General features: G+C 44.7%; 1 protein-coding gene across 4 annotated transcripts in view; it reads right to left on the reverse strand.

The window, feature by feature from the left end:
- LOC122555670 (sodium/hydrogen exchanger 9-like) overlaps positions 1-25016 on the reverse strand; it is a 482562-nt gene that overhangs the window by 414107 nt on the left and 43439 nt on the right. For all 4 annotated transcript variants that reach the window (XM_087993313.1, XM_087993316.1, XM_087993315.1 and 1 more), the window contains one exon: positions 2674-2751. In XM_087993313.1, the coding sequence (XP_087849439.1) occupies positions 2674-2751 (78 nt within the window). The remainder of the gene's footprint in view (positions 1-2673; positions 2752-25016) is intronic.

The raw sequence follows: 25016 nt of genomic DNA on the forward strand, positions 1-25016 counted from the left end.
CCTTCCATACCAGGCAACATCCTGGTAAACCTCCTCTGCACCCGTTCCAATGCCTCCACATCCTTCCTATAGTATGGCGACCAAAACTGCACACAATATTCCAGATGCGGCCGTACCAGAGTCTTATACAACTGCATCATGACCTCAGGACTCCGGAACTCAATTCCTCTACCAATAAAAGCCAGTACGCCATATGCCTTCCTCACCGCACTATTTACCTGGGTGGCAACTTTCAGAGATCTGTGTACATGGACACCAAGATCCCTCTGCTCATCCACACTACCAAGTATCCGACCATTAGCCCAGTACCCCATCTTTTTGTTATTCTTCCCAAAGTGAATCACCTCGCACTTAGCTACATTGAATTCCATCTGCCACCTTTCTGCCCAGCTCTGCAGCTTCTCTATATCCTGCTGTAACCTGCCACATGCTTCCTCACTGTCAACAACTCCTCCGACTTTCGTGTCATCCGCAAACTTGCTCACCCAACCTTCTAACCCCTCTTCCAGGTCATTTATAAAAATGACAAACAGCAATGGTCCCAAAACAGATCCTTGCGGAACACCGCTAGTGACGGCATTCCATGAAGAAACTTTGCCATCAACTACTACCCTCTGTCTTCTTCCATCCAGCCAATTCCTAATCCAAACCTCCAACTCACCCTCAATGCCATATCTCCGTATTTTCTGCAGTAGCCTACCATGGGGAACCTTATCAAACGCCTTACTAAAATCCATATATACCACATCTACCGCTTTCCCCTCATCAACCTCCTTCGTCACCTTTTCAAAGAATTCAATAAGGTTTGTGAGGCACGACTTGCCCTTCACAAAACCATGCTGACTATCCTTGATCACATTATTCCTATCTAGATGTGCATAAATCCTATCCCTTACAATTCTCTCTAAGACTTTGCCCACAACAGAAGTGAGACTCACCGGCCTATAGTTACTAGGGCTATCCCTACTCCCCTTTTTGAACAAGGGAACCACATTTGCTATCCTCCAGTCTTCTGGGACTACTCCTGTAGACAAAGAGGACATAAAAATCAAGGCCAATGGCTCTGCAATCTCCTCCCTTGCTTCCCAGAGAATCCTAGGATAAATGCCATCAGGCCCAGGGGACTTATCTATTTTCACCTTTTCCAGGATTTCCAACACCTCTTCTCTACATACCTCAAAGCCATCCATTCTACTTATTTGTGCCTCAGTATTCTCATCGACAACAATGCCCTGTTCCTGAGTGAATACTGAAGAAAAGTATTCATTCAGTGTCTCCCCAATCTCTTCCGCATCCACACGCAACTTCCCCCTACTATCCTTGACTGGACCTATTCCTACCCTAGTCATTCTTTTATTCCTAACATACCTATAGAAAGCCTTAGGGTTTTCCCTAATCCTATCTACTAAGGACCTTTCATGTCCCCTCCTTGCTGCTTTTAGCTCTCTCTTCAGGTCCTTCCTGGCTACCCTATAACTCACAATCGCCCCAATTGAACCTTCACGTCTCATCTTGAGATAGGCCGCCCTCTTCCATTTAACAAGGGATTCCAATTCCTTATTAAACCACGGCTCCCTCGCACGACCCTTTCCTACCTGCCTGACCGGTACATAATTATCAAGGACACTCAATATGTGGATTTCTGCCTCAAACATACTTAAAGATACTAAGTTCCAGATTCCCACCACCCTCAGTGATGAAAAAAAGCTTGCTCTTATTCCGTCTATTACTCCTGCATTTTACACTAATCTATGCCATTGATATCCTGGCAATTGTCATTAAATGTTTCCCACTGGTTGAAGATTCTAGAATTAGGAGCATAGTCTAAAAATTAGGGCCTGAACATTGAGGAGAGACAGGAGAAAGCATTTCTATACACACACAGTAGTGGAGGCTTGGAACTCTCCGTTCCATTTCTCTTCATAACTGGAACTCTGAATGGTGCTGGAAAAGCACAGCCGGTCAGGCAGCATCCGAGGAGCAGGAGAGCCGACGTTCCAGGCATAGGCTCTTCAGTAAGGAATGCTTGATCAACATTCCTGATGAAGAGCTTATGCTCGAAACGTTGACTCTCCTGCTCCTCAGATGCTGCCTGACCGGCTGTGCTTTTCCAGTATCGCACTGTTTGACACTGCTAATGTGAGTTTGGACAAACCATTTAATAATGTAGACCTGTCCTCACCAGATACACACGGTTTACAGCATTATTCAGGCACAGGGACCCCAGCAACCGACATTCCTCTCCTGGACCGGGAGGAAGGTGTCCAGTTAGAGACTCAGGCCCGGCCAATTCAACACCAATTGTAATCAAGATTCCAACTTTCCTCAATGTGTACATTGAGAGTCATTTCCAACTGAGGAAATGGGCAGAACTAAACAGCAGTATTGAAGCAAGGTTTACAAACACACATCGACGCAAAAGGACATAGACTGAAAACGTAAACTTTTAATTGCCATGATGTGGAGGAGCCAGTGTTGGACTGGGGTGGACAAAGTTAAAAGTCACACGACACCAGGTTATGGTCCAACAGGTTTATTTAAAAGTACAAGCTTTCTGAGCACTGCTCCTTAGTCAGGTAGCTAGTGGGAGAGGATCATAGGACACAGATGGCAGTCACAGTAAAAATCACTTTAGCAAAATGTTGAAGGGTCCTTACAGTGTAAAGTTCTCACCTTTTTCAGGCTGTATCCAGCGTAAAATATTATCGGAGGTAAGAGGACATTGAAGAAAATTTCCGAATCAAACGTGACCTGGAAATAAGAGATGACATCAAATATGTCACTGTGACTTTCCAAATGGCTGCGCTGAAACTTGACATTTTCATGTTACACATAACGCAGGAAATCGAAATTTGAATGGCAATTGGGTTATTTATCCTCAAGTAGTTTCTACATACTTCAGTGTGCTGTTCTGTGCAGCATTGGCACCTGCCAGGAGTCAGACCCCATCAGGTTTTGCAGCAGCAATCTAGCAGCAATGGAAGGTTATGATCGGTGTAAAATCTAAAACCAGCCAGATTAATATCAGATATGTAATAAATTACATTCTAAAATATTTTTTGTTGCCAGGTATATTTATAACTGTGAATCAAAACCCCTGCTATTTACTGTTAATATTTCATGATTTAAAATTCATGTAGTTTAAACATAATAAAGAAACTTTCTTGAAAAAGGGTGGCACAATAATTCGATGCCCACCTTGGGCAACTGTGTGAAGTTTGCACATTCTCGCCATGTCTACGCAGGGATCCTCCAGGTACTCCAGTTTCCTCCCACAATCCAAAGATGTGCAGTTAGGGTGGATTGGCCATGCTAAATTGCTCATAATGTCCAGTGATGTGCAAGCTAGGTGGGTTAGCTGTGGGAAATGCAGGGTTACAGGTTGCTCTTCAGATGGTCAGTGCAGACTTCAAGGGCTAATGGTCTTTTTTTGTCCCCATTCATCCAAGGGATGAGGGTTTTATGGTCATCATTAGACCCTTAATTCCAGATTTTTATTGAATTCGAACTCCACCATCAATGATGGCAGGATTCAAAACCAGGTCCCCAGAACATAGAATCCCAACAGGATCACAGGTTCCCTAGTTGTGGAAAAAAAAACCATTCAGCACATTGAGTCAGCACCAACCCTCTGAAGAACTTCCCCCCTCTATCTTGTAACCCTACATTTCCCATGGCTAACCCACTAGACCTGCACATCCCCAGACACTATGAACATGGCAACAACCAAAGAATATGGGAGGTTGCACATTCTCCCCGTGTCTGCGTGGGTTTCCTCTGGATGCTCTGGTTTCCTCCCACAATCCAAAGATGTGCAGGTTGGGGGACTGGCCATACTAAATTGCCCATAGTGTTTTGGAATGTGTAGGTTAACTACATAGCCATGAGACATACAGGGTTACAGTGATAGGGTGGGTCCAGACGGGATGCTCTTCGGATGGTTGTTAACAACTTTACGGGCCGAATGGCCCACTTCCACATTGCAGGGATTCCACAATTCTATCACCAACAGCATTATACAGAGACCCGAGAACAAGAATTGACCATCTTGTATTTCTGTTGGATATTGTCTATTGAACGAAAGCGTAAACATTGCAGGCTTGAGTTCAGGGTTGGCTGATTTTTGGGATGAGAACATTCCGCCTGAGGTGAAAGATAGAGCGCAGCGCACAGAGAGAATGTGCATGTGTGGGGACAGATAACAATTGCTTTGTCAAATCAGCTCTGCAAAGTAATTGGCTGTGGCCACTTGGCCAAGAATACTCCTCAAGGCATATCAGTGATTGTTGCTTGAATGAGAACATTTGTTTGAGCTCCACAAATTGAATTGAAAGGAGTGTTTAGAAAATAATTTGCAGCCTTCAGCTGGAACGGACCCATTTCCTGCACTTCAGCCCTCACCCCTCGCTTCCCTCCTACAACAGTAACAGGGTTTCACTTGTCCTTACCTACCATCCCACTAGCTCTATCCCCACCTATCATTTACACTCCTTACCTCCTCCCCCACCATGCCTTCTGCATATAAACCAACAGTTTCCTAGTTACCATCAGTTCTGAGGAAGGGTCACTCAATCCAAAATGTTAACTCTGATTTCTCTACACAGAAGCTGCCAAACCTGCTCGGCTTTTCCAGCAACTTCTGTTTTTGTTTGATTTACAACATCCGCTGTTCTTTCCATTTTTAAATTTCATTTTCTTCTTATTGTATCTCATCATGGCACTGAATGTAGCAACTAGGCACTTTCGTCTGTATCCTCAAGATGTACGTGGCAATGAATAAACCAGCATCATCATTTTGCTCCGATGTCTCGTGGTGTTTGAGGCAGCAAGACAACATGAAGGTCTGCTCATGTCAATGCGCACACATTGATCTACACAACCTCTGCTGCATTTTTACTCAGCAACTTGGCAGGATTCAAAACCAGGTCCCCAGAACATAGAATCCCAACAGGATCACAGGTTCCCTAGTTGTGGAAAAAAAAACCATTCAGCACATTGAGTCAGCACCAACCCTCTGAAGAACTTCCCCCCTCTATCTTGTAACCCTACATTTCCCATGGCTAACCCACTAGACCTGCACATCCCCAGACACTATGAGCATGGCAACAACCAAAGAATATGGGAGGTTGCACATTCTCCCCGTGTCTGCGTGGGTTTCCTCTGGGTGCTCTGGTTTCCTCTTCTGCGGGCCATCATGTCTCAGGGAGACAGTGCAGTACGCAAGGCTGCAGCCTCACTCCACCAGCACCTGCAGCACAGAGGGAGGCGGCTCCCACACCAGGGAGATATTGGCCAGCACTACCCTCTGGCACAGGGACTCCCACCGCAGTGCCGACAGACTCCGTGATGGCATCAGGCTGCAGCTGGGAGAAACAATACCCACAAGGAATTCCATGGGGAGGGCTGTTGGAGAACTGACACCTGCTCAGTGCCAAGCTGAAGCTGACTGCAACCAACTGAACAAGTTCCAGCGACCAGGCAGCCGTCAGGTTTTAAACAAAACACTCTATCAAGTTTCTTAGTAAAAAAAATGATGAACTTATCAAAAATAAAAAAAAACTTATTCAATTAAAATGGAATGATTGATAAAAATACAGCTGGTCCATGGAAATATGAATCTGGAATAAAGTCTCTAATGACAACCATGATTGTTGAAAAACCCCATCTGGTTCAGTAAAGTCCTTTAGGGAAGGAAACTGCCATCCTTACCTGGTCTGGCCTATGTGAGACTCCAGACCCACAACAACGTGGTTGATTCGTAACAGCCCTCTGGGTAATTAGGGATGGGCAATAAATAGGGGAAGGTGATGGGCCTAGTCATATCATCATTGGACTGTTAATCCAGAGACCCAGGAACTGTCCTGGATTGAATCCTGCCAATGCAGATGGTGGAAGTTGAATTCAATAAATATCTGCAATGAAGAGTCTAATGATGACCAGGGTTAGTTCTGAGAATGCTGTTTTTTGGAAAAGGACAGAGCAGGATTCTGGAACAGTGACCTAAATATATCATTGCTTTTAAAAAAAAAAGCCTGCAGTGTTAATAGATAAAACGTTCCTGCTTTCAAGGTGGGCCGACTGAACAGAACAAAATCATAAAAATCCAGAGCAGGAGGTCATTCAGGCTGCGAGAGCTGCTTCACCATTTGATACATTCATGGCTCATTTCATCTTGGCTTCAAGTCACTTTCCCACCTGCTGCCCATAACCCTTCAACCCATTACTCATTAAAGATCTGTCTCTCTCTTCCTTGAATGTCCCAGTATCCACTGCACTCTGAGGGAGTGAACTCCACAGGTTCACCATCCTTTGAGAGAAACAATTGGTCCTCATCTCTGTTTTAAACCTGCCACCCCCTTTGTCTGAAAACTAAGGCTGCTTGTTCTAAGGAGTCATGATTCAGAGATGCCGGTGTTGAACTGGGGTGTACAAAGTTAAAAATCACACAACACCAGGTTATAGTCCAACAGGTTTAATTGGAAGCACACTAGCTTTCGGAGCGACGCTCCTTCATCAGGTGATTGTGGAGGGCTCGATCGTGTTATGACCCTTCGGTCCAACCCGTCCATGCCGACCAGATATCCCAACCCAATCTAGTCCCACCCTCCAGCACCCAGTCCATATCTCTCCAAACCCTTCCTATTCATATACCCATCCAGATGCCTTTTAAATGTTGCAATTGTACCAGCCTCCATCACTTCCTCTGGCAGCTCAATCCATACATTTACCACCCTGTGTGTGAAAAAATTGCCCCTTCGGTCCCTTTTATCTTTTTCCCCTCTCACCCTAAACCTATGCCCACTAGTTCTGGGCTCCCCCACCCCAGGGAAAAGACATCTAGCTTTTAGACTCCTGTCCCATTGGCATTGCCATGTGTGCTGCGCATTGTGCCTGCACCCACAAAATGCCATCTTTTGAGAAAGTATTCTTAACACAAAGTGCTTTGTTTCGAACTTATGGCCCCAGAAATAGAACACATTGGTTGTTAACACAGTGTTCTGTCAAAACAAACAAACAGAAACCTAAATCATGGGGCACAGAGTGTGCCCGGTTTAACACAAAATACAGGGAGAGCTGAGAATAATCCAAAGATCCTAAACATTGAAACACACTATGTCTCTGCATTCCGGTCTGTCCAAAACTCTCAGAGCCCTATAGCATGACAAGCATTTTCCGACTGTATGAATTACAATGCTATGACAGTGCAGTGTGAAGCTTTGACTTTAGGAGAAGGTCCCTTCACACACAGACAGAGACAGACAGACGTCAGCACAGAAGCGGGATTTTTCTCTGCACTGAATGAGCTTCAGACACACACTGCCCTCTTCAGTGGTGAAATAGTTAGAAAAAACTTCCATTTACAGGAACAGACACTGTGTAAAGTATCAGTGTCTCCAATCTCCAAGTCTATCTGTGAATTGATCAGTTTCTAGGGGATACTGTTGGTCATTAGCAGACTACCCAACCGCATGTCCCTATGTCCTATTTTCCAACAATAACCCATTTCCTCCAACCTTTCTGTAGAAGTATTTTTTTTTGTTTGAAGTATTTTTATTGTGCATTTGGAAACCGCGTTTGGAAAGTTGTAATCACCACCGTAGTTTCGAGAAAGCTGAAAACTGGGTAGGGCAGGGTACTTTGACTTCAATCAAGAATGCTAAATTGCAATGTTTTGTTTGGAATGGAGTAGGTACTACAGTTTTATTGCACAACACATCCATTTCCTTTTGATTGTTAAGAATTTTTGAGCTGTGAATTAGCCCATCTCCTCTCTTGTTCATATCCCGATAGCCCATTTATTTTGGAAGAGCTCGGATATTACAGGAATTGGAGGGTTTGAGCAATAGGGAGAGGCTAAATAGGCTGGGGGCGTTTTCCCTGGAGCTTCGGAGGCTAAGGGGTGAGTTAGAAGTTTATAACATCATGAGGATCATAGAGTGAATAGAAGAGGTTTTTTTCCTTGGAGTGAGGAAGCCCAAAACTAGAGGGCATAGGTTTAGGGTGAGAGGGGAAAGATTTAAAAAGGGACCTGAGGGGCAACATTTTCACACAGAGGGTGTTACGTGTATGGAATGAGCTGCCAAGGGAGTAGTGGAGGCTGGTACAATTGCAACATTTAAAAGGCATCTGGATGGGTTTATGAATAGGAAGGGTTTAGAGGGATATGGGCCAAGTGCTGGCAAACGGGACTGGATTAATGTAGGATATTTGGTCAGCCTGGACAAGTTGGACCAAAGGGTCTGTTTCCGTGCTGTACAGCTCTATGACTTGAACCTCAAGTTTGTGTGTACCGATTTCCAATCCACAACCCCTTCACCACACCTTTTCAAACTCGCTAGCAGTTTCAGTCCTCACGTTATTCACTCAATCCTTACGCTATTAGAATTCACTTTAACTGAAAGCGTACCTGCTCCTGAGCTGCTCAGGCTCACAGGTCAATTCAGAAGGCTTTTAAAAAAATAATGTTCTTGCTTTCTGTCATTGTTACATGTAAACCACATCTTAGCGGAATGGGATTCCTTAACTAGTGTCACTATTCCGTAACCAGTGTCACTATTCCTTAACCAGCGTCACTATTTCTGCTACGACCGATTTATTCATGTAAAGCAACACTTTTAAACTGTGGGAGTTAACAGCAGATCTATGCGTTCTGTTCCAAATCTTCTGCACCTATTCTTGATTCTTCAACTGAAGATAGCTTGATGCTCTTGTCAAATTAATAACCCATCATTCCAGCTGATCTGATGGGAATTGTCTCAATTTGGGTTGGAAATGCAGTAGCTACAACCTTACCATTTTTCTAATGACCCTTCACACAAGGAAGGCATCATTAGATTTAGAGAGTTACAGCTGCGTGACACTCACAGTAAGCCCGCACAATTCCACAGTTACTATAAAGTGCAAGCTGCTGCTAGAATCCTGCAGATTGAGTGATAAATTACTGAAGCGCTGGTCTTGTACTCAACACTGATGTGTACATTGAATAAACTGAGGCTTTACCTCTCCCAATCACTAACCCCTCAATCCTCACTGAAGGATGTGGACTTCCTCCAGCCTCGCACCTTCCCTCCTTCCTTCATCCGACTGTTGGCACCTTTGTCATTTCACCTTAAGCTATGAATTCCCTCTTTAAATCTCTCCACTTCTCTCATCATCAAAATGCTCCTTAAATTGCTTTTGCCAGCCTGGCCAAATGTTACTTGAATGATTGAAAATAAATTTCAATAAACCTTTGTATTTGTGACAATGCTGTCACTTCAAAACGGTTACTTCATCCTTGGCTTTTTTTTTTTAAACTGAGGGTTGTAAAGGCAGGGGTGCTGAAGAGGCCTTTGGGTTGTCTTTTAAACACAGTTTAACAATGGCAGAGGAGTGGCCAGTTCTCCCAAGTCAGGCTTTCTAGTTGGTTTCAGCTGTAGCAGTTACCAGATGAGAGAGTCCGGGGGAGTTGTGAGCTTCAGTAAAGGATTCCTCTGTCTTTCTCTGGGATCTCTCTCTGGATGTTGTTCCCTCTTGTCTGTAAGAATCTGGGTTAAAATTTACCTTTTTGCCAAGGGGTGCGTTATGGGATTTTACTGTATTATAGAGTCATAGAGATGTGCAGCACGGAAACAGACCCTTCGGTCCAACCCATCCATGCCGACCCAGATATCCCAACCCAATCTAGTCCCACCTGCCAGCACACGGCCCATATCTCTCCAAACCCTTCCTATTCATATACCCATCCAAATGCCTCTTAAATGTTGCAATTGTACCAGCCTCCACCACTTCCTCTGGCAACTCGTCCCATACCCGTACCACCCTCTGTGGAAAAAGTTGCCCCTTAGGTCTCTTATATCTTCCCCCTCTCACCCTATTGGAACAGTTAATTAGTTATAGCTTGTATTGGGTCGGTTAAGATTTCCGAAAGTTAAGATTCTAAATTCCACTTCTGTTCATGTTTTAACTTTGGTGTTTACATAAATTGTTTTGCTTAAAGCCGAGTGGTTTGACCAGCTGCATCACACCTGGAGTGTCCACTACACATCTGCCTTTAAAATAAGAAAAAAGTTAGTTTAGGCTACCACCTTAAAATATTTTGAGCGGGGTCTGCCCTTATTCATAACAGACTGTTACCGATTTTTGTCCAGTTATATTCCTTTCAAGTGCCTTTCAATGTTTCATAATTTTCCAGGTGCAAGAGAAATGCATATTGTTGTCAATGGTGCAGCCAAAAGGGAGAGAAACACAGGGGCCCTTAGTAATGTAACGTTTACAATAATATACACCATGTGGAGGGGCCAGTGTTGGAGTGGGACTGGGGTGGACAAGTTAAAAATCACAACACCAGGTTTGGTCCAACAGGTTTATTTGGAAGCACTAGCTTTCAGAGAGCTGCTCCTTCATCGGGTAGCTAGAGGAGGAACAACGCTCTGAAAGCCAGTACTCTCAAATAAACCTGTTGGACAAAAGCCTGGCACTGAGAGATTTTTAACATGTACAATAGTCTCGATAATTCTGAGGAGGAGTCAGACTAGACTCAATTTTAAACTGGTTTCTCTCCACATTTGCTGCTGAGTATTCTCTTGAACGTACTGCTTTGTTTCAATAATGTTATTGCAGGAGGATCTACTAACTGGGTCGGGTGGACGGCTGGTTTGTGACACAGTGTGACACCAGCAGCATGGGTTCAATTCCCACGTTGGCTGGATTACCATGAAGCGCTCTCCTTCTCAACCTCTCCCCTCAGCCGAGACGTGGTGACCCTCAGGTTAAAGCACCACCAGTCACCCTCTCTAGTGAGAGCGCAGCCTGCGGTCTGGTAGGCCTGGTGTTGCCTTTACTGTTCTGAAGCACCAGCCCACTACATTGCACTGGGATCTTCAGACTGGCGTTAGGAAAATCAGGGGGTCTAGCATTCCCTTAAAGGCCTGATTTCTCACATGTACCAAGGTTCAAGCCAAGCCAGAATTTCACCCCCGTTGGAAAAATTAATTGTATATTCACACCGTATTCCATAACCACTCTGAACAATAAGGCCTGATAATGCTTTGAAATTATTGACATGAGTCAGCAGCTTCTTAATCTCCAGAATACACTGGAACAATCATGCAGCAATCTGTTACTTAACGTGCACCAGAGTTCAATTTCTTTAAGGGGTGACATTTGTCTTGTTTCATTTCTTCCTGCTGTCTCATGCTGTTATGGTCCTGGTGCACTATCACAAAGGAAGTACAGATGTGGAAGAACCGTTTTCATATCTTGCCACACAAACCACAGTATGTCTGTCAAAATAGCTAACAAGCTTGTCAACTGTTAGGTGGGGTAGATTTATATAAGAACGAGGAGCAGGAGGAGGCCGCCTGGCCCCTCGAGCCTGCTCCACCATTCAATAAAGATCATGGTTGATCTTTTCATGGCCTCAGCTCCACTCACCTGCCCGCTCACCATAACCCTTAAATCGAGGCAAAAGTGAGGACTGCAGATGCTGGAAACCAGAGTTTAGATCAGAGTGGTGCTGGAAAAGCACAGCAGGTCAGGCAGCATCCGAGGAGCAGCAAAATCAACGTTTCAGGCAAAAGTTCCTCATGAAGGGCTTTTGCCCGAAACATTGATTTTCCTGCTCCTCGGATGCTGCCTGACCTGCTGTGCTTTTTCAGCACCATTCTGATCACAACCCTTAATCTGTTTATTGTTCAAATAATCTGAGCTTTAAAAACATTTACTGAAGTAGCGTCAAAGACTTCACTGGGCAGAGAGTTCCACAGATTCACAACCCTCTGGGTGAAGAATTTCCATCTCAATTCAGTCCTAAATCTGCTCCCCCTAATTTTGAGGCCCTCTTGTCCTATTTCACCTGCCAGTGGAAACATCTTCTCTACTTCTATCCCCTTCATAATTTTATATGTTTCCATTAGAACCCCTTCATTCTTCTAAATTCCAATGAATATAATCCCAGTCTCTCCTCATAAACCAACCCCCTTAATTCTAGAATCAATCTAGTGAACCTCCTCTGCACCCCCTCTAGTGCCAGTACATCCTTTCTCAAGTAAGGAGACCGAAACTGCACGCAATACTCCAGGTGTGGCCTCACCAGCAGTTCCCTGTACAGCTGTAACATTACCTCCCTGCTTTTAAACTCAATCCCTTTAGCAATGAAGGACAAAATTCCATTTGCCAACGTAATTATCTGTTGCACTGACAGACCAACCTTCTGTGATTCATGTACAAGGACACCCAGGCCCCTCTGCACAGCAGCATGCTGCAATTTCTTACCATTCAAATAGTAATCCTTTTTACTATTACTCCTACCAAAATGGATGACTTCACTCTTATTAAAATTGTATTCCATCTGCCTGACCTTTGCCCACTCAGTTAAACTACCTACGTCCCTTCACAAAGCTTCACAGTCCTCTGCACACTTTGCTCTGCCACTCATCTTTGTGTCATCTAGGAGAAAGTGAGGACTGCAGATGCTGGAGATCAGAGTCAAGAGCGTGATGATGAAAAAGCACAGCAGGTCAGGCAGCATCAGAGGAGCAGAAGAATCGACGTTTCACCCTTAATCAGGACAGATGTGTGTAGGCCGGGGGGAGTGCTGAGAAATAAATGGGACAGGGTCTGGGGCTGAGGGGAGGGGGAAGGTACCTGAGAATGGTGATAGGTAGATGGAGGTGAGAGGTCGGAGAGGAGGGTGGAGCGGATAGATGGCGAAGGCGATGGACAGGTCAGGAGGGCGGAGCCAAGTTGGAGGCTTGGGACTGGGATGATGTGGGAGGGAGAGGAAATCAGGAAACTGTTGAAATCCACGTTGATCCCGTGTGGTTGCAGAGTCCCAAGGCGGAATATGAGGCATTAGTGACACCTGCAATCTTTGACACACTATACGTGGTCCCCAACTCCAAATCACGAACGTAAATTGTGAATAATTGCGGTCCCACTGATCCCAGAGGTACACCACTAGTCACTGCCAATCAGAATAGCACTCATTCATCCCCACTCTTTGCTTCCTGTTAGTCAATCAATCCTCTATCCGTGCGAATACATTGCCCATAATGCCTTGCACCTTCATCTTATGCTGTAGCCTTTTGTGCTGCACCTTGTCGAATGCCTTTTGGAAATCTAGATACACATCTACTGGGTGCCCATTGCCCACGTGTTTGTAATGTCTTCATAAAATTCCAATTGTTTAGTTAAGCCTGGCCTGCCTTTCACAAACTCATGCTGCATCTGCTCAACAGTACAATTTCTATCAAGATGCCTTGCTATTTCGTCCTTGATAATAGACTCCAGCATCTTCCCCACTACAGAGGTTAAGCTAACTGGTCTATCTTTTGTCCACCTCCCTTTTTAAACAGTGACATAATATTTGCGGTTTTCCAAACTGCTGGGACTGCCCCAGAGTTCAGTGAAGTTTGAAAAATTACCACAAGTGCATTTGCTATTTCTCCCACCATCTCTTTTAGTACCCTGGGAAGCATTGCATTAGGGTCAGGAGACTTGTCTATCCTTCGCTCCATTAGCTTTCCCAACACTACCTCTTCCGTAATAATGATCATTTCCAGGTCCTCACCAATCGTCATCTCTTGATGAATTACTGGCCTGTTATTGGTGTCCTCCACTGTCCTCCACAAAATATCTATTCAATGCCTCAGCCATTTCCTCACATCCCATTACTAAATCCCCCTTCTTGTCCTCTAAAAGGACCAATTTTCACTCCTTTGAGCAGTGTGGATGATGGTGATAAAATTAGAGCTGAAAATGTGTTGCTGGAAAAGCGCAGCAGGTCAGGCAGCATCCAAGGAGCAGGAGAATCGATGTTTTGGGCATGAGCCCGTCTTCAGGAAAGACCTTTCTGAAGAAGGGCTCATGCCCGAAACTCGATTCTCCTGCTGCGCTTTTTCAGCAACACATTTTCAGCTCTGATCTCCAGCATCTGCAGTCCTCACTTTCTGCTCGGTGATAAAATTAGATCAACATATCAAAGTTGAAAACAACAAAAAAAAAGTCAGATTCTACATATTGATAAAAAATTCTGAACTTTCCTTTCAGGTTAACAGTGAGCTCAGAACCTCAGTCGTGAGCAGCAATTGCCTTATTCCCATTTATGTGCATGTCAGGGATCATACAGATGTCCTTTCAGACTATAAACAGGGATGGAAACCAGGCACTGTTGTTTAGTTAAATACCAAGAAAGTTCTGCAACTGAACAGCAGCCTATCAGGCTAATTTGTTCCCCTTTGCTGGTTTAGTATGGATGGACTGCTGCCTCGCAGCGTCAGGGTCCCAGGTTTGATTGCAGCCTCAGTCGACTGTCAGTGTGGAATTTGCACATTCTCCCAGTGTCTGCGTGGGTTTCCTCCGGGTGCTCCGGTTTCCTCCAAATGATTTATAGATTTGTGGGTTCGGTGGATTAGCCATGGGAAATGCAGGATTACAGGGATAGGGTGGGAGGCTACATCAATGTGAGATACATTTCAGAGGGTTGGGACAGACCTGATGTGTCACTTGACTTCTTTCTGCTCTGTGGGGATTCTGTGATACAATGAGCCAGGGTGCATCTGGAACATTGTCTGAAACAGTGTCTGAAAACTCGGCTGAAACATTTGAGCAGTGTTTAGATATGCCCTTACATTATGCCCTAGCCTCCAGGATGATGGGCTCAGAGCTGGAAACTTGGGTTGGTGCATGCACATCTTGGTTGACCATGATGAACATGCTGGGCCGAATGGCCCCTGCACTGCCATGCATGCCCATGAGATATCAGAAGAACTGACCACTTTTGTAACCAACACGTCACATACCTGATTCTAAACTCAAGAATAAACTCAGATCTCACGACATCTGTGGAGAGAGAAACTGAACTGGTGTTTCAAGTACAGAATAATTCCTCTTCTTAACAATGCACGTTGGTTCCAAAAAGATCACTGACTCAAAACATTAACTCTGCTTTCTCTCCACATTTTCCAGGCTTACTGAGTTTCTCTAGCAATTTCTGATTTTGTTTCAGATCTTCAGCATCTGTCAGTCTATGTTTTAGCTTAAAATATGATTTTGCTTGCAACTCATTTGGGTTTTTAAAATCATCCCTGACTCCTTTCCTTCCTTGGTATCCGTTTCCATTTCTGCATACAGGCTGGCCACCAATATTCCACAGACTCCCAATTACCTCAACTATACCGCCCTCAGTCGTGTCGCATCCATCTCCCGCAGTTCAGGCCTCACCCCTCTATTCCCTCTTGCAACAACGACATGGTCCCTTTGCCCTAACCTACCATCGCACCAGCATCCACATCCAATGATCATCAGCTGCCATTTCCACCACCTCTAGTGAGATGCCATCACCAGACACATATACCCCCTACCCCCCTTCCTCTGTCAGACTTCGGCAGGGACAACGCTCCCTCTGGGACACACCCTGGTCCATCCATGCTTCATTCCCCACACCCTCTTCCCCTGCAACAGTAGAAGGTGTAACACCTGCCCACCTACTTCCTCCCTCCTTAATACACAAGGCCCTTCCAGGTGAAGCAGCACTTTACCTGCGCTTCACTCACTCAATCTCATCTACTGCAATCGCTGCTCACAACGTGGTTTCCTCTACACTCTGGAGACAAAGCGTAGCCTGGGTGACCGCTTCAAAGAACATCTGCTTTCTGCCTGAGAAAATGACCCTGAGCTTCCAGTTCCCTGCCACTTGAACACCCCATCCTATTCCCTGGCTAACATCTCTGTCTCAAGCTTGTTGCAGTGCTCCAGCGATGCTCAGTGCTAGCTGGAAGAACAGCACCTCATTTTCCACTTGGAGACCCTATATACTTCTGGTGTCAATATCAAGGTCAATAAGATTAGGGCCTGAGAACCTTCTCCCATGCCTTTACCCCCACACCCGAAGCTTTATCCCATGGGTTGCTTTCCCTGGCTTAAAGTGATCCATCCCTTTGTTTGCGTAACGGCCTCTCCCTCCCTCTGGGCTCGGTCTTCATCTATCCTCTCATTCTTTGCCTCCAGGAAGTGGTGGAGGAGAGGGGAGGTAATCAGTTCCTGGACTTGGAACACGAACTCTGCTTTCCTTCCACAGACACTGCCAGACCTGCTGAATTTCTCCAGTAATTCCCATTGTTGCATGGGGCTTATAATTTCTTGTCATGAAAAGTTTCACTCTGCCCCTTTAAGATAGAAACATTTGAACAGAGAACCTTGACTATTTGCTGAAATACAGCTAACAAACCAAAGGTTTCCAAATACAATCCTTCATAACATTGTGCCAAAAGAAACAAAGAATATTTTCTTTTTAAGTCAGTCACCCATCACGCAGAACTTTGCATGTAACTATTCAACTGGAAACATTGGTGGCAGTTAGGGGTTTAAGAAAAAAGAAAAATTGTCACTAATTTGGTGATGGGAGGAGAAAAAGTTCAAGTCGTGTGTAAGGGCACCTCTGGACAAATTAAAAGAAACAAAACTCTACGAGTTAAACAGGAAGCTAACACAGAGCAGCACTGGTGTTTCTCAGCTACTCACTGAAGACACAGACCAGAAAGAGATCACCTATTTTATCCACTCAGCTGAGTAGCAGAGAGGGTACTAACAAGAGAATGACTTTAAAATTGATTTATAGAGAGCCAGATAGAGAACTCGATGATTAGAACACTCTCCAGATGATAGCAAGAGCAACAGCCCCTGTTATTGAGTAAAAATGAACCTGAAATTACAAACCAGGAAATTGACAGGAGGTTGAAAGTCAGCATGCTCCAGGTCAGTGTGTAGCCAAGCGTGTGGGTGCAATTGTGTGGCTTTCTATTAAGTTAGCAGGAAATAAAACACTATTTGCAACCTCCCACAAAAACCTTGCCCTGCTGTCAGCGAGATGGGTACTGAACAAATGGCATGTTCCTTGACTGAGAGTATTTCGTGGGGGAATCATTCCAGATCAGTACTGCCAGTGCTCCTCCAACAGTGCAGACGTAAGGACATCAAGAATAGATCGAGAAGAGGCCACTTGGCACATCAAATCCCCATCTTTCATCCGCAACGTACAATTTACTTTATAAAAACCTCACCTTGACAAGATGTCAGAGGAGAAAATGATACATTGAGGCTTCCTTGTCACCACGAAAAGATTATGGCCTGGATGGTTTGGGAGTAAGCCATGCAGATTGATAATCAAGGTGGTGCATGTATGGAACGAGCTGCCAGAGGGAATGGTGGAGGTAGGTACAATCACAGCATTTAAAAGGTATCTGGAAGGGTATAGGAATAGGAAGGGTTTAGATAGACATAGGCCAAGTGGTGGCAAGTGGGACTAGATTAGGTTGAGAAACCTGGTCACCACAGACAAGTTGGACTTAAGGGTCAGTTTCTGTGCTGTGTATCTCTAAATGTAGATTCATCTCCAGCATATCACCCCAACCTCCTAATTTCCACTGACAACCTGACCCTCTTGTACCTCCATCAAGCAACTGACAAATCTCTCCAATAATAAATCCTGAGGTTCAAATGGCAGCACAGAGGGCCAGTGCAATGGGTGCTGACTCTTAGAATTAGAATCCCATTCGGGTCAACAAGTCCACACTGACCCTCCAAAGAGTATCCCACCCAGACCCATTCCCCAACCCTATTACTCTACATTTCACCTGACTAATGTAACTAACCTACACATCCCCGAACACGATGGTCAATTTAGCCTGGCCAATCCACCCTAACCTGCACATCTTTGGATTGTGGAAGGAAACTGGAGCACATGGAGGAAACCGATGCAGACATGGGGAGAATGTGCAAATGACAGACAGACACCAAAGGCTAGAATTGAACCCAGGTCCCGGGCAATTAGGCAGCAGTGCTAACCACTGAGCCACCGTGCTGCTCCAACATTAATGCTCAGGAATAGTATGGACCAATCCAATAAAATTACATCATTTTACAGAAGGAGGACGAGGCCATTCAACCTAACATGCTGACCTCCCAAAGAGACTCATTTAAAAAGTGTAACAAAAAAAAAGTGTTAAGGTCTAGGTAACAGGATATTTACAATGAGCTCAATCTGATGTAGCACAGTCACCAGATTTTTTTTTTAAAAAAAGGAAAGCATTCTTTGATAAATCTGTTAGAATCAGCTAAGGATGAACTTACTCGAGTCAGTAAGGGAAAACCAGTGGATGTAGTAGCCTTGCATTTCAAGAAAACATTCAATGAAGTGCCACACAAAAGGCTTTACGCAAGATAACCACTCATGGAAGGAAGAGTAATATATTAAAACACGGAAGATAAATAGAAGAGCAGAAAATGGAGAGTTTTGAATAAACAAAATTGGTGGGAATCCACAGGCATTAGTCTTTAGGAGTCAGCAGTTTACAATTAACAAGGACATAAAGAGAAAAAAAAACATTTTTCAGTTGACCTGTTTGGATATGTTTTGACCTTCTGGCCTATTGTCTCTGTCTCTTCACAGGAAAAGCCTCTGATCAATCCCGGAGATGGGACAGATGTGGATCGGGAGGGTAATATACCCTTGTTTACTGATGATGTTAGTTGCAGGGAGTAAGCAAGCTGTGAGAGTAACGTATGGAAACAGCGAACGGATACAAGCCTGGTGAAGGGTAGGACAAAATAAAACTGATGGTAACTGCAAAATTATCCATTTTTGTCAGAAGAATTGGAAGTTCTTTCTAAAAGCATGTGAAACTATGCAGCAGGATTTGAAAATCCTTGTAGATCAAAAAGGTAACTTCTTGGAGTAGCAAGAAATGAAAAAGGAACTATTTGGAATGTTACTGACAGGGTAATGGGGAATAGAGAGATATTGTTGTCATTACATCATTTTGAGAGGTGGGACAAAATGGATAACTGATCATCATCCATGATGGATGCAGTTTTCAATATCACTGGTAGCACAGAGTTAAAAGGCACAAATTTTCACACGTATTTACTTATTTTGTCTCTATAATATTGAGAGACAATTCATTTCTGCAAATTGTTGAGAAAATCGGTCAATATGGTCGAATAGACCATGGAACAGACTTGGCTGTCCTGATGCATCACTGAGTCAATTGTGTTTTGGAGCGTAGAAGCAATTTGAGAACTCAATTAGAGAACTCAATTATTAACTTTTCATAGGACTTTAGCTTTACCTTAAACGAAATTGAATTTTGGTGGCAGGTACTGAAATGGAAAAGAAATACAAACATTTAAAATCAAGCTGACAACTGAATTAAGGAGACCATGAGGTAAGAATGTGGCAAAGTCAGTTTGGGGGGGGTGGGGGGCGAACAAGGTGGGGTTTGGGGACCTGTGCCCAGTCAGGGACACAGAATGAATGCCCAATGCTGCTAGACTGCTCACACTCAGAATGCCAGGGCATGGTCAATGTTCAGCAAAATGCCAAGCAGAGTGTTTAGATAATACATGGCGCAACTCATCAATTCTTCTCAAATGCAGCCGGGTCTCTGTCTCCAAGAGAAGTTGCACACATTGGAAGGCAACTTCTGTCGGCAACCTGTGCTAATGTTCTCCAACTCTCCACAAGAGCTGCACAACTGAGGCACCAGAGAGTGCTCACAGATCAAACACCAATTCGGTATACCTAACAACGGCGAATCAAAATACGGAAGGGTGAGAGAGGGCTCAGTGAAATGGTGCAATAAGGACAACCTCTCAACACTAGCAAAACTAAAGAAGTGAGCACTGACTTCAGAAACAAAGCAAGAGAACACCCCCCCCATCTACATCAATGGAATGGAGGTTGAGAGGGTGGACAGCGTCAAGTTCCTTGGAGTGACGATAACCGACAACCTGTCCTGAACTTCCCACACGATGCAACAATCAAGGCGGCACAACAATGCCTCTTGTTCCTCAGGCAGCTCAGGAAATTCAGTATATCCATATGCACCATTGAAAGCATACTGTCCAGGTACATAATAGCCTGTTACAGCAACTGCTCTAACCAGGAACATAAGAAACTACAGAAGGTTGTGTGCACAGCCCAGACCATCACAGGAGCCGACCTCCCAGCTCGATGCCAACAAAGACCCATCGTGCCCTAGTAATGCTCTCCTGCAATCTCTCATCAGGCAGAAGATACAGAAGCTTGAAAATGCGCACCAGCAGGTTCAGGAATAGCTTCTTCCCAGCTGTTATTAGACTGATGAATGAACTCCCTCACCTCAAATAATGCTGATCTTGCTAATGTTGACCTCTTTTATATACCCTGCGTGATGTAAACTATATACCCCCCATTCACGTCTTTTTGTTCTGTACATCTGCCTGTACTGCTCATAAACAAAGCTTTTCACTGTACTACAGTACATGTGACAATAAAATTAATCAAGATCGAGGGCCTTTGGTTACAAAGCCAAACAGAAGAGGCCATATTTGTGTGAGCAGTCAAGGACGGCCTCCCAGATTAGCCTCTGAAGGCAGTGAAAGCAGATGGGCAGCACCTCCACACCAGCACTCCCCTCACACCGCTGACCAATGTTGCAGTCCATCGACCATCGTTGCTTCCTGCCCACCACAGCACCCACCCCTCACACACTTCAGGGCACCAAACCTGCACCACTCACCCAGAGCAACTGGGACAGATGTGCAGTCAGATACTTTGCCTCATTGTTGTCCGCGCACACCCCCACACCAACCCACCCTGCATTCCTGGCACCTTCCCTTGCCACTGCAAGAAGTATAAGACCTGCACCCTTACCTCCCCCCCACTTCACCTCTGTCCAAGGCCCCCTAAGAATCCTTCCACATCCTGCAAAGGTTTTCCTGTGCATCCAAGTGCCTCCTCCACCGCCAAATCCAAACCATTCAGTGACTGCAGGAAGAACGCCTCATCGTCTGCCTTGGGACCCTCCAACCGTACAGCATCAACGTTGATTTTCACCTGTTTCCTCATCTCCCCCCTACCACTACCACCCCCACCCCCCCAACCCCCGAGATTCAACCTTCCAATTTGGCACTGCCCTCTTGAACAGTCCCTCATGTCCATTCTCCTTCCCACCTATCTGCTCCACCCTCCCCTCTGACCGATCACCATCAAAACCCCCTTAACCTGCACCTACCTATCACCTTCCCAGCTACCTCACCCCCACCCTATTTATCTCTCAGCTCTATCCCCTTCATCCCCCGCCACCCCCACACCCTTGATGAAGAACCTATGCCCGAAACGTCGATCCTCCTGCTCCTCAGATGCTGCCTGGCCTGTGCTTTTCCAGCACCACACTCTTTGACATTGATGCTGCTGGTCGTGCACATGCCCCTGCTGTGTTCGTGACTCTCCATTTTCCAGGGTCAAAGGTTTATCCTGCACGCGTTGACGGAGAGATCAGACACTGATGCGTATCTTCACAAACATGGTCTAGCCAAACCTGTCACCTCACCCTGCACTTGTGACCTGTTTCCATAGTAACCAAGACTGTCAGGCAAGCAGTGTTAAGTTTGGAAGAGCCCCACCGATACAGCTATTTATTGTTGATTTTCATCAGTTAACTTGGAAAGCTTTGACCTTGATCTTTCTTCCCAAGGATGCAACATTTGGTGCAACATTGTTCTTACAACGAGCACAGTGCTGAGGAAATTCTTTTTAGATTCTAAACCGTTTGGAAGGGCTCCAACAAACTCTCATCACCCTTTTTGTATTTCCAGTTAATGGCAGCAGCTTTGAAGCTATCCATTATGAACTTGGCATTGCTGAACGCATTAAAGCCACCTGAACACACCACATTTCTCGAGAGGCTTTTTGGAATGCAGAAAACACAACACGACTCTAACTGGAAGGCAGACGGGCAGATTCTGATGCTAAGCAGCTCACCACCTTAAAATGCAGACCAGTCACAACAACATCGACAGGAAGTGTGGCAAGTAATTTTGTTCTCGGTCCTGCATCTGATGCGAACAGCACAGATTAAAGCCTTTCAAGTTCCTGTAGCAGGTCCAGAAGCATCAGCCGCAGTGCAAAAAGTTCATTCTCAGCATGAATCTCCTCTTGCCCGTTTTAATGATGCTATTTCAGCAAGTTCTTGAAACTTGCTGTTTATTTTGGAAAGTACTCAGGTTTTTTTTTAAAAACTAAACCACCACGGCTTGATTATGTGGACCTCAGCAAAACCAAGAAGCAGGGAGAAATTATTATCCGGGAGGAAGGAAATCCTGGGAGGATAAGGCAAGCTTTCCAGGGAAAAGGGGCAGCTGGCAGAGGTGTGGAGCCAAGGTTGAAGTTAGTCAGCAGCATTAAGTACTTGTCAGATATGCTGCTAAGAGAGGAAATAAAATTAATCTTAAATGCTGGAAGCCCGATTTACAGAAAGCTGACATATTTTGGAACAATTTGAGTCATAAGTTAGATAGCTGAAAACAATAAACAGTAAGTCGAGGAGTTTTCAGTTGGAATGTGATCAGGATCGAGCACACCCTCAAAGCCTTCGAAACTGAACTGGTTGTTACAATTCAAATTTTTGCAACAATTACCATATCAACTCTCGTGGAAGCCTAGGACAGATTAAAACTCTGAAAACTAAACCTTTATTGCAAAACTAAGGAGCTGACTTTCACAAGTAAACTTTTTGCAGGGGTTTAAAATGGTGCAGAGCGCTGTGGAGGCCAAGTCATGAGCTGTATTTAAGAGAGAGATAGATAGGCTCTTGATTAGTAAGGGGGTCAAAGGCTACAGGGAGAAGGCAGGAAAATGGGGTTCAGTAGCCTGTCAGCCAAGATCAAATGGCAGAACAGACTGAATGGGTCGAATGGCCTAATTGTGCTTCCATAGCTTATGGCCTTTCTTGAAATCCACTCTCTCCCTCATTATCACAGCTGCCAGGTCAGAGACTGATCTCTCCAACCCTGCTCCCAAACTAACTCAATTTTACTAATTGCTTTGTTCGTTATGAAGAAGTCACTAACGAGATCAATATCAATATCTGTGCACCAGTTAAATCTATCAAAGCCAGAGGTCACAACACCAGGTTACAGTCCAACAGATTCACTTCCTTCCACATCACCTGACCAAGGGGCAGCGGTCCGAAAACTTGAGATTTCAAATAAACCTTTTGGACTGTAACCCAGTGTCACGTGACTTCTGAGTTTGTCCAGTCCAGTCCAACACCAGCTCCCACACATCATAAATTTATCAGACTCAGAAATAAAAACAATAAAGCTTTTCACCATTTTAACTAAAAATAAGCTTAACAGTACAACAAGACAATATTAAAATGCATTGAAAAAACATCCTTGTCCTTGGTTTTCAAAATAAATAATTCATCCCAATCTGCTTCCTGAGTGACATTATCAGTGGGATCAACATGATTTCAATTAGCATTGACTCCACAAAGACTGTCATCAAATGCGTTGGCGATCCCACATTTCTTGAATAACTTGATGACAATCTCAGTTCTAGTTTCCTCCCAGGCCTAATTAACACAGTCACACCCAACAGCTAACAATATAGCTGCTGCCTACCAATACCATCATCCAATACTTGCACAGTTGCCCAGGCTACCCTCAAAGGGCTTCGACAGAGAGACATTCGATCATTAGACAAGCCAGGTAAAATGCCTGACAATCACTACAGCATTTTGCCATCTCATCTCAGTAACATAAAGCTCGGTAACAACATTTTGACAAGAATGTTCCCAGGGATGAAGGGCTTGTCACATGAAGAATGGTTGAGGACTCTGGGTCTGCACTTGATGGAGTTTAGAAGGATAAGGGGGATCTGATTGAAACTTGCAGAATGCTGAGAGGCCTGGATAGAGTGGACATGGAGAAGATGTTTCCACCAGTAGAGAGACTAGGACCCGAGGGCACAGCCTCAGTGAAGGGACAATCCTTTAGAATGGAGATGAGGAGGAATTTCTTCAGCCTGAGGGCTGAAGAACTCATTGTCACAGAAGGCTGAGGCCAAGTCATTAGTGCATTAAGACAGAGGTAAATAGGTTCTTGATTAGTAAGGGGATCAAAGGTTACTGGGAGAAGGCAGGAGAACGGGGTTGAGAAACATATCAGCCATGATCGAATGACAGAGCGGATTCGATGGGCTGAATGGCCCAATTCTGCCTATATCGTTGATAAGGGGTGACCTGCTCCAAATGAGAAACCCTTTTCTCTTTTCGTAATCAGAACAGGTTTGAGGGGGCTGAATGGACTACTCCTGTTCCTGTGTTGGCTAGATTTACAAAGCCATATTTTCACGGCACTTTGATCCTGCAAGCTTGCTCCTTTTGAGGAACATCATTTTCAGAGGGTTTTGCTCGAGTGGCACCATTAAGCATTGGACTGTTGGCCATTAACAACAGCAGAACCATAAATCCACACTGCCATGGCCTGTAGACCCCTGGAAGAAGTCAGCGTAGGACACAGCAATGTGCAAAGCACACTGCCTCCTTATAATGTTAGAAATGGATGTAGAAATCTCTAAAAATCTCTCAGGATTGGACAGGTAAAACACAGGAAGGATGGATGTTCCCAATGACCAACGAGTCCAGGACCAAGGGGGTCACAGTTTAAGGATACGGGGTTGGCCATTTTGGACTGAAATGAGGAGAAATGTCTTCACCCTGTGGAATTCTTTGCCACAGAAAATGGTTGAGGAAACGCTGAACATTCTCAAGGAGGAGGGAGATGTAGATTTTAGGGCTAAAGGGCGTGGGGAGAAAGCAGGAACAGGGGACTGCATTGGACAATCAGCCATGATCATATCAAGAGGCAGAGGAGCCTCAAAAAGGGCAAAATGGCCACCTCTTGCTTTTATTTTGTGTTTTTAAACACATTTTTCTCTGGTGTTGGCTCACAAACGAACAGATGTAACATTTAATTTTGAAATTTGGCGAAATCCAGAATCACAAGTCTGCTCTTAGAAAATGAGAGCTGATGAGGTGGGACATTCGTGGAAGTGAATTCACAGGAACTGCAGCAATAATCTTTCCAGCAATCATTTGGTGAAGATGATATGAATGAGTGAACACTGACAGATTCTTGTCGGCTCTGAGCCAAAATAAAAACACTTTTGATCATGGGTTAATACCAAATCCAATTTCACAACTGAGGAA

The sequence above is a fragment of the Chiloscyllium plagiosum genome, unplaced genomic scaffold, assembly GCF_037043375.1.
Source record: "Chiloscyllium plagiosum isolate Xiang-an unplaced genomic scaffold, Cpla_swu_hap1 HiC_scaffold_13, whole genome shotgun sequence".
Classification (NCBI taxonomy): Eukaryota; Metazoa; Chordata; class Chondrichthyes; order Orectolobiformes; family Hemiscylliidae; genus Chiloscyllium; species Chiloscyllium plagiosum.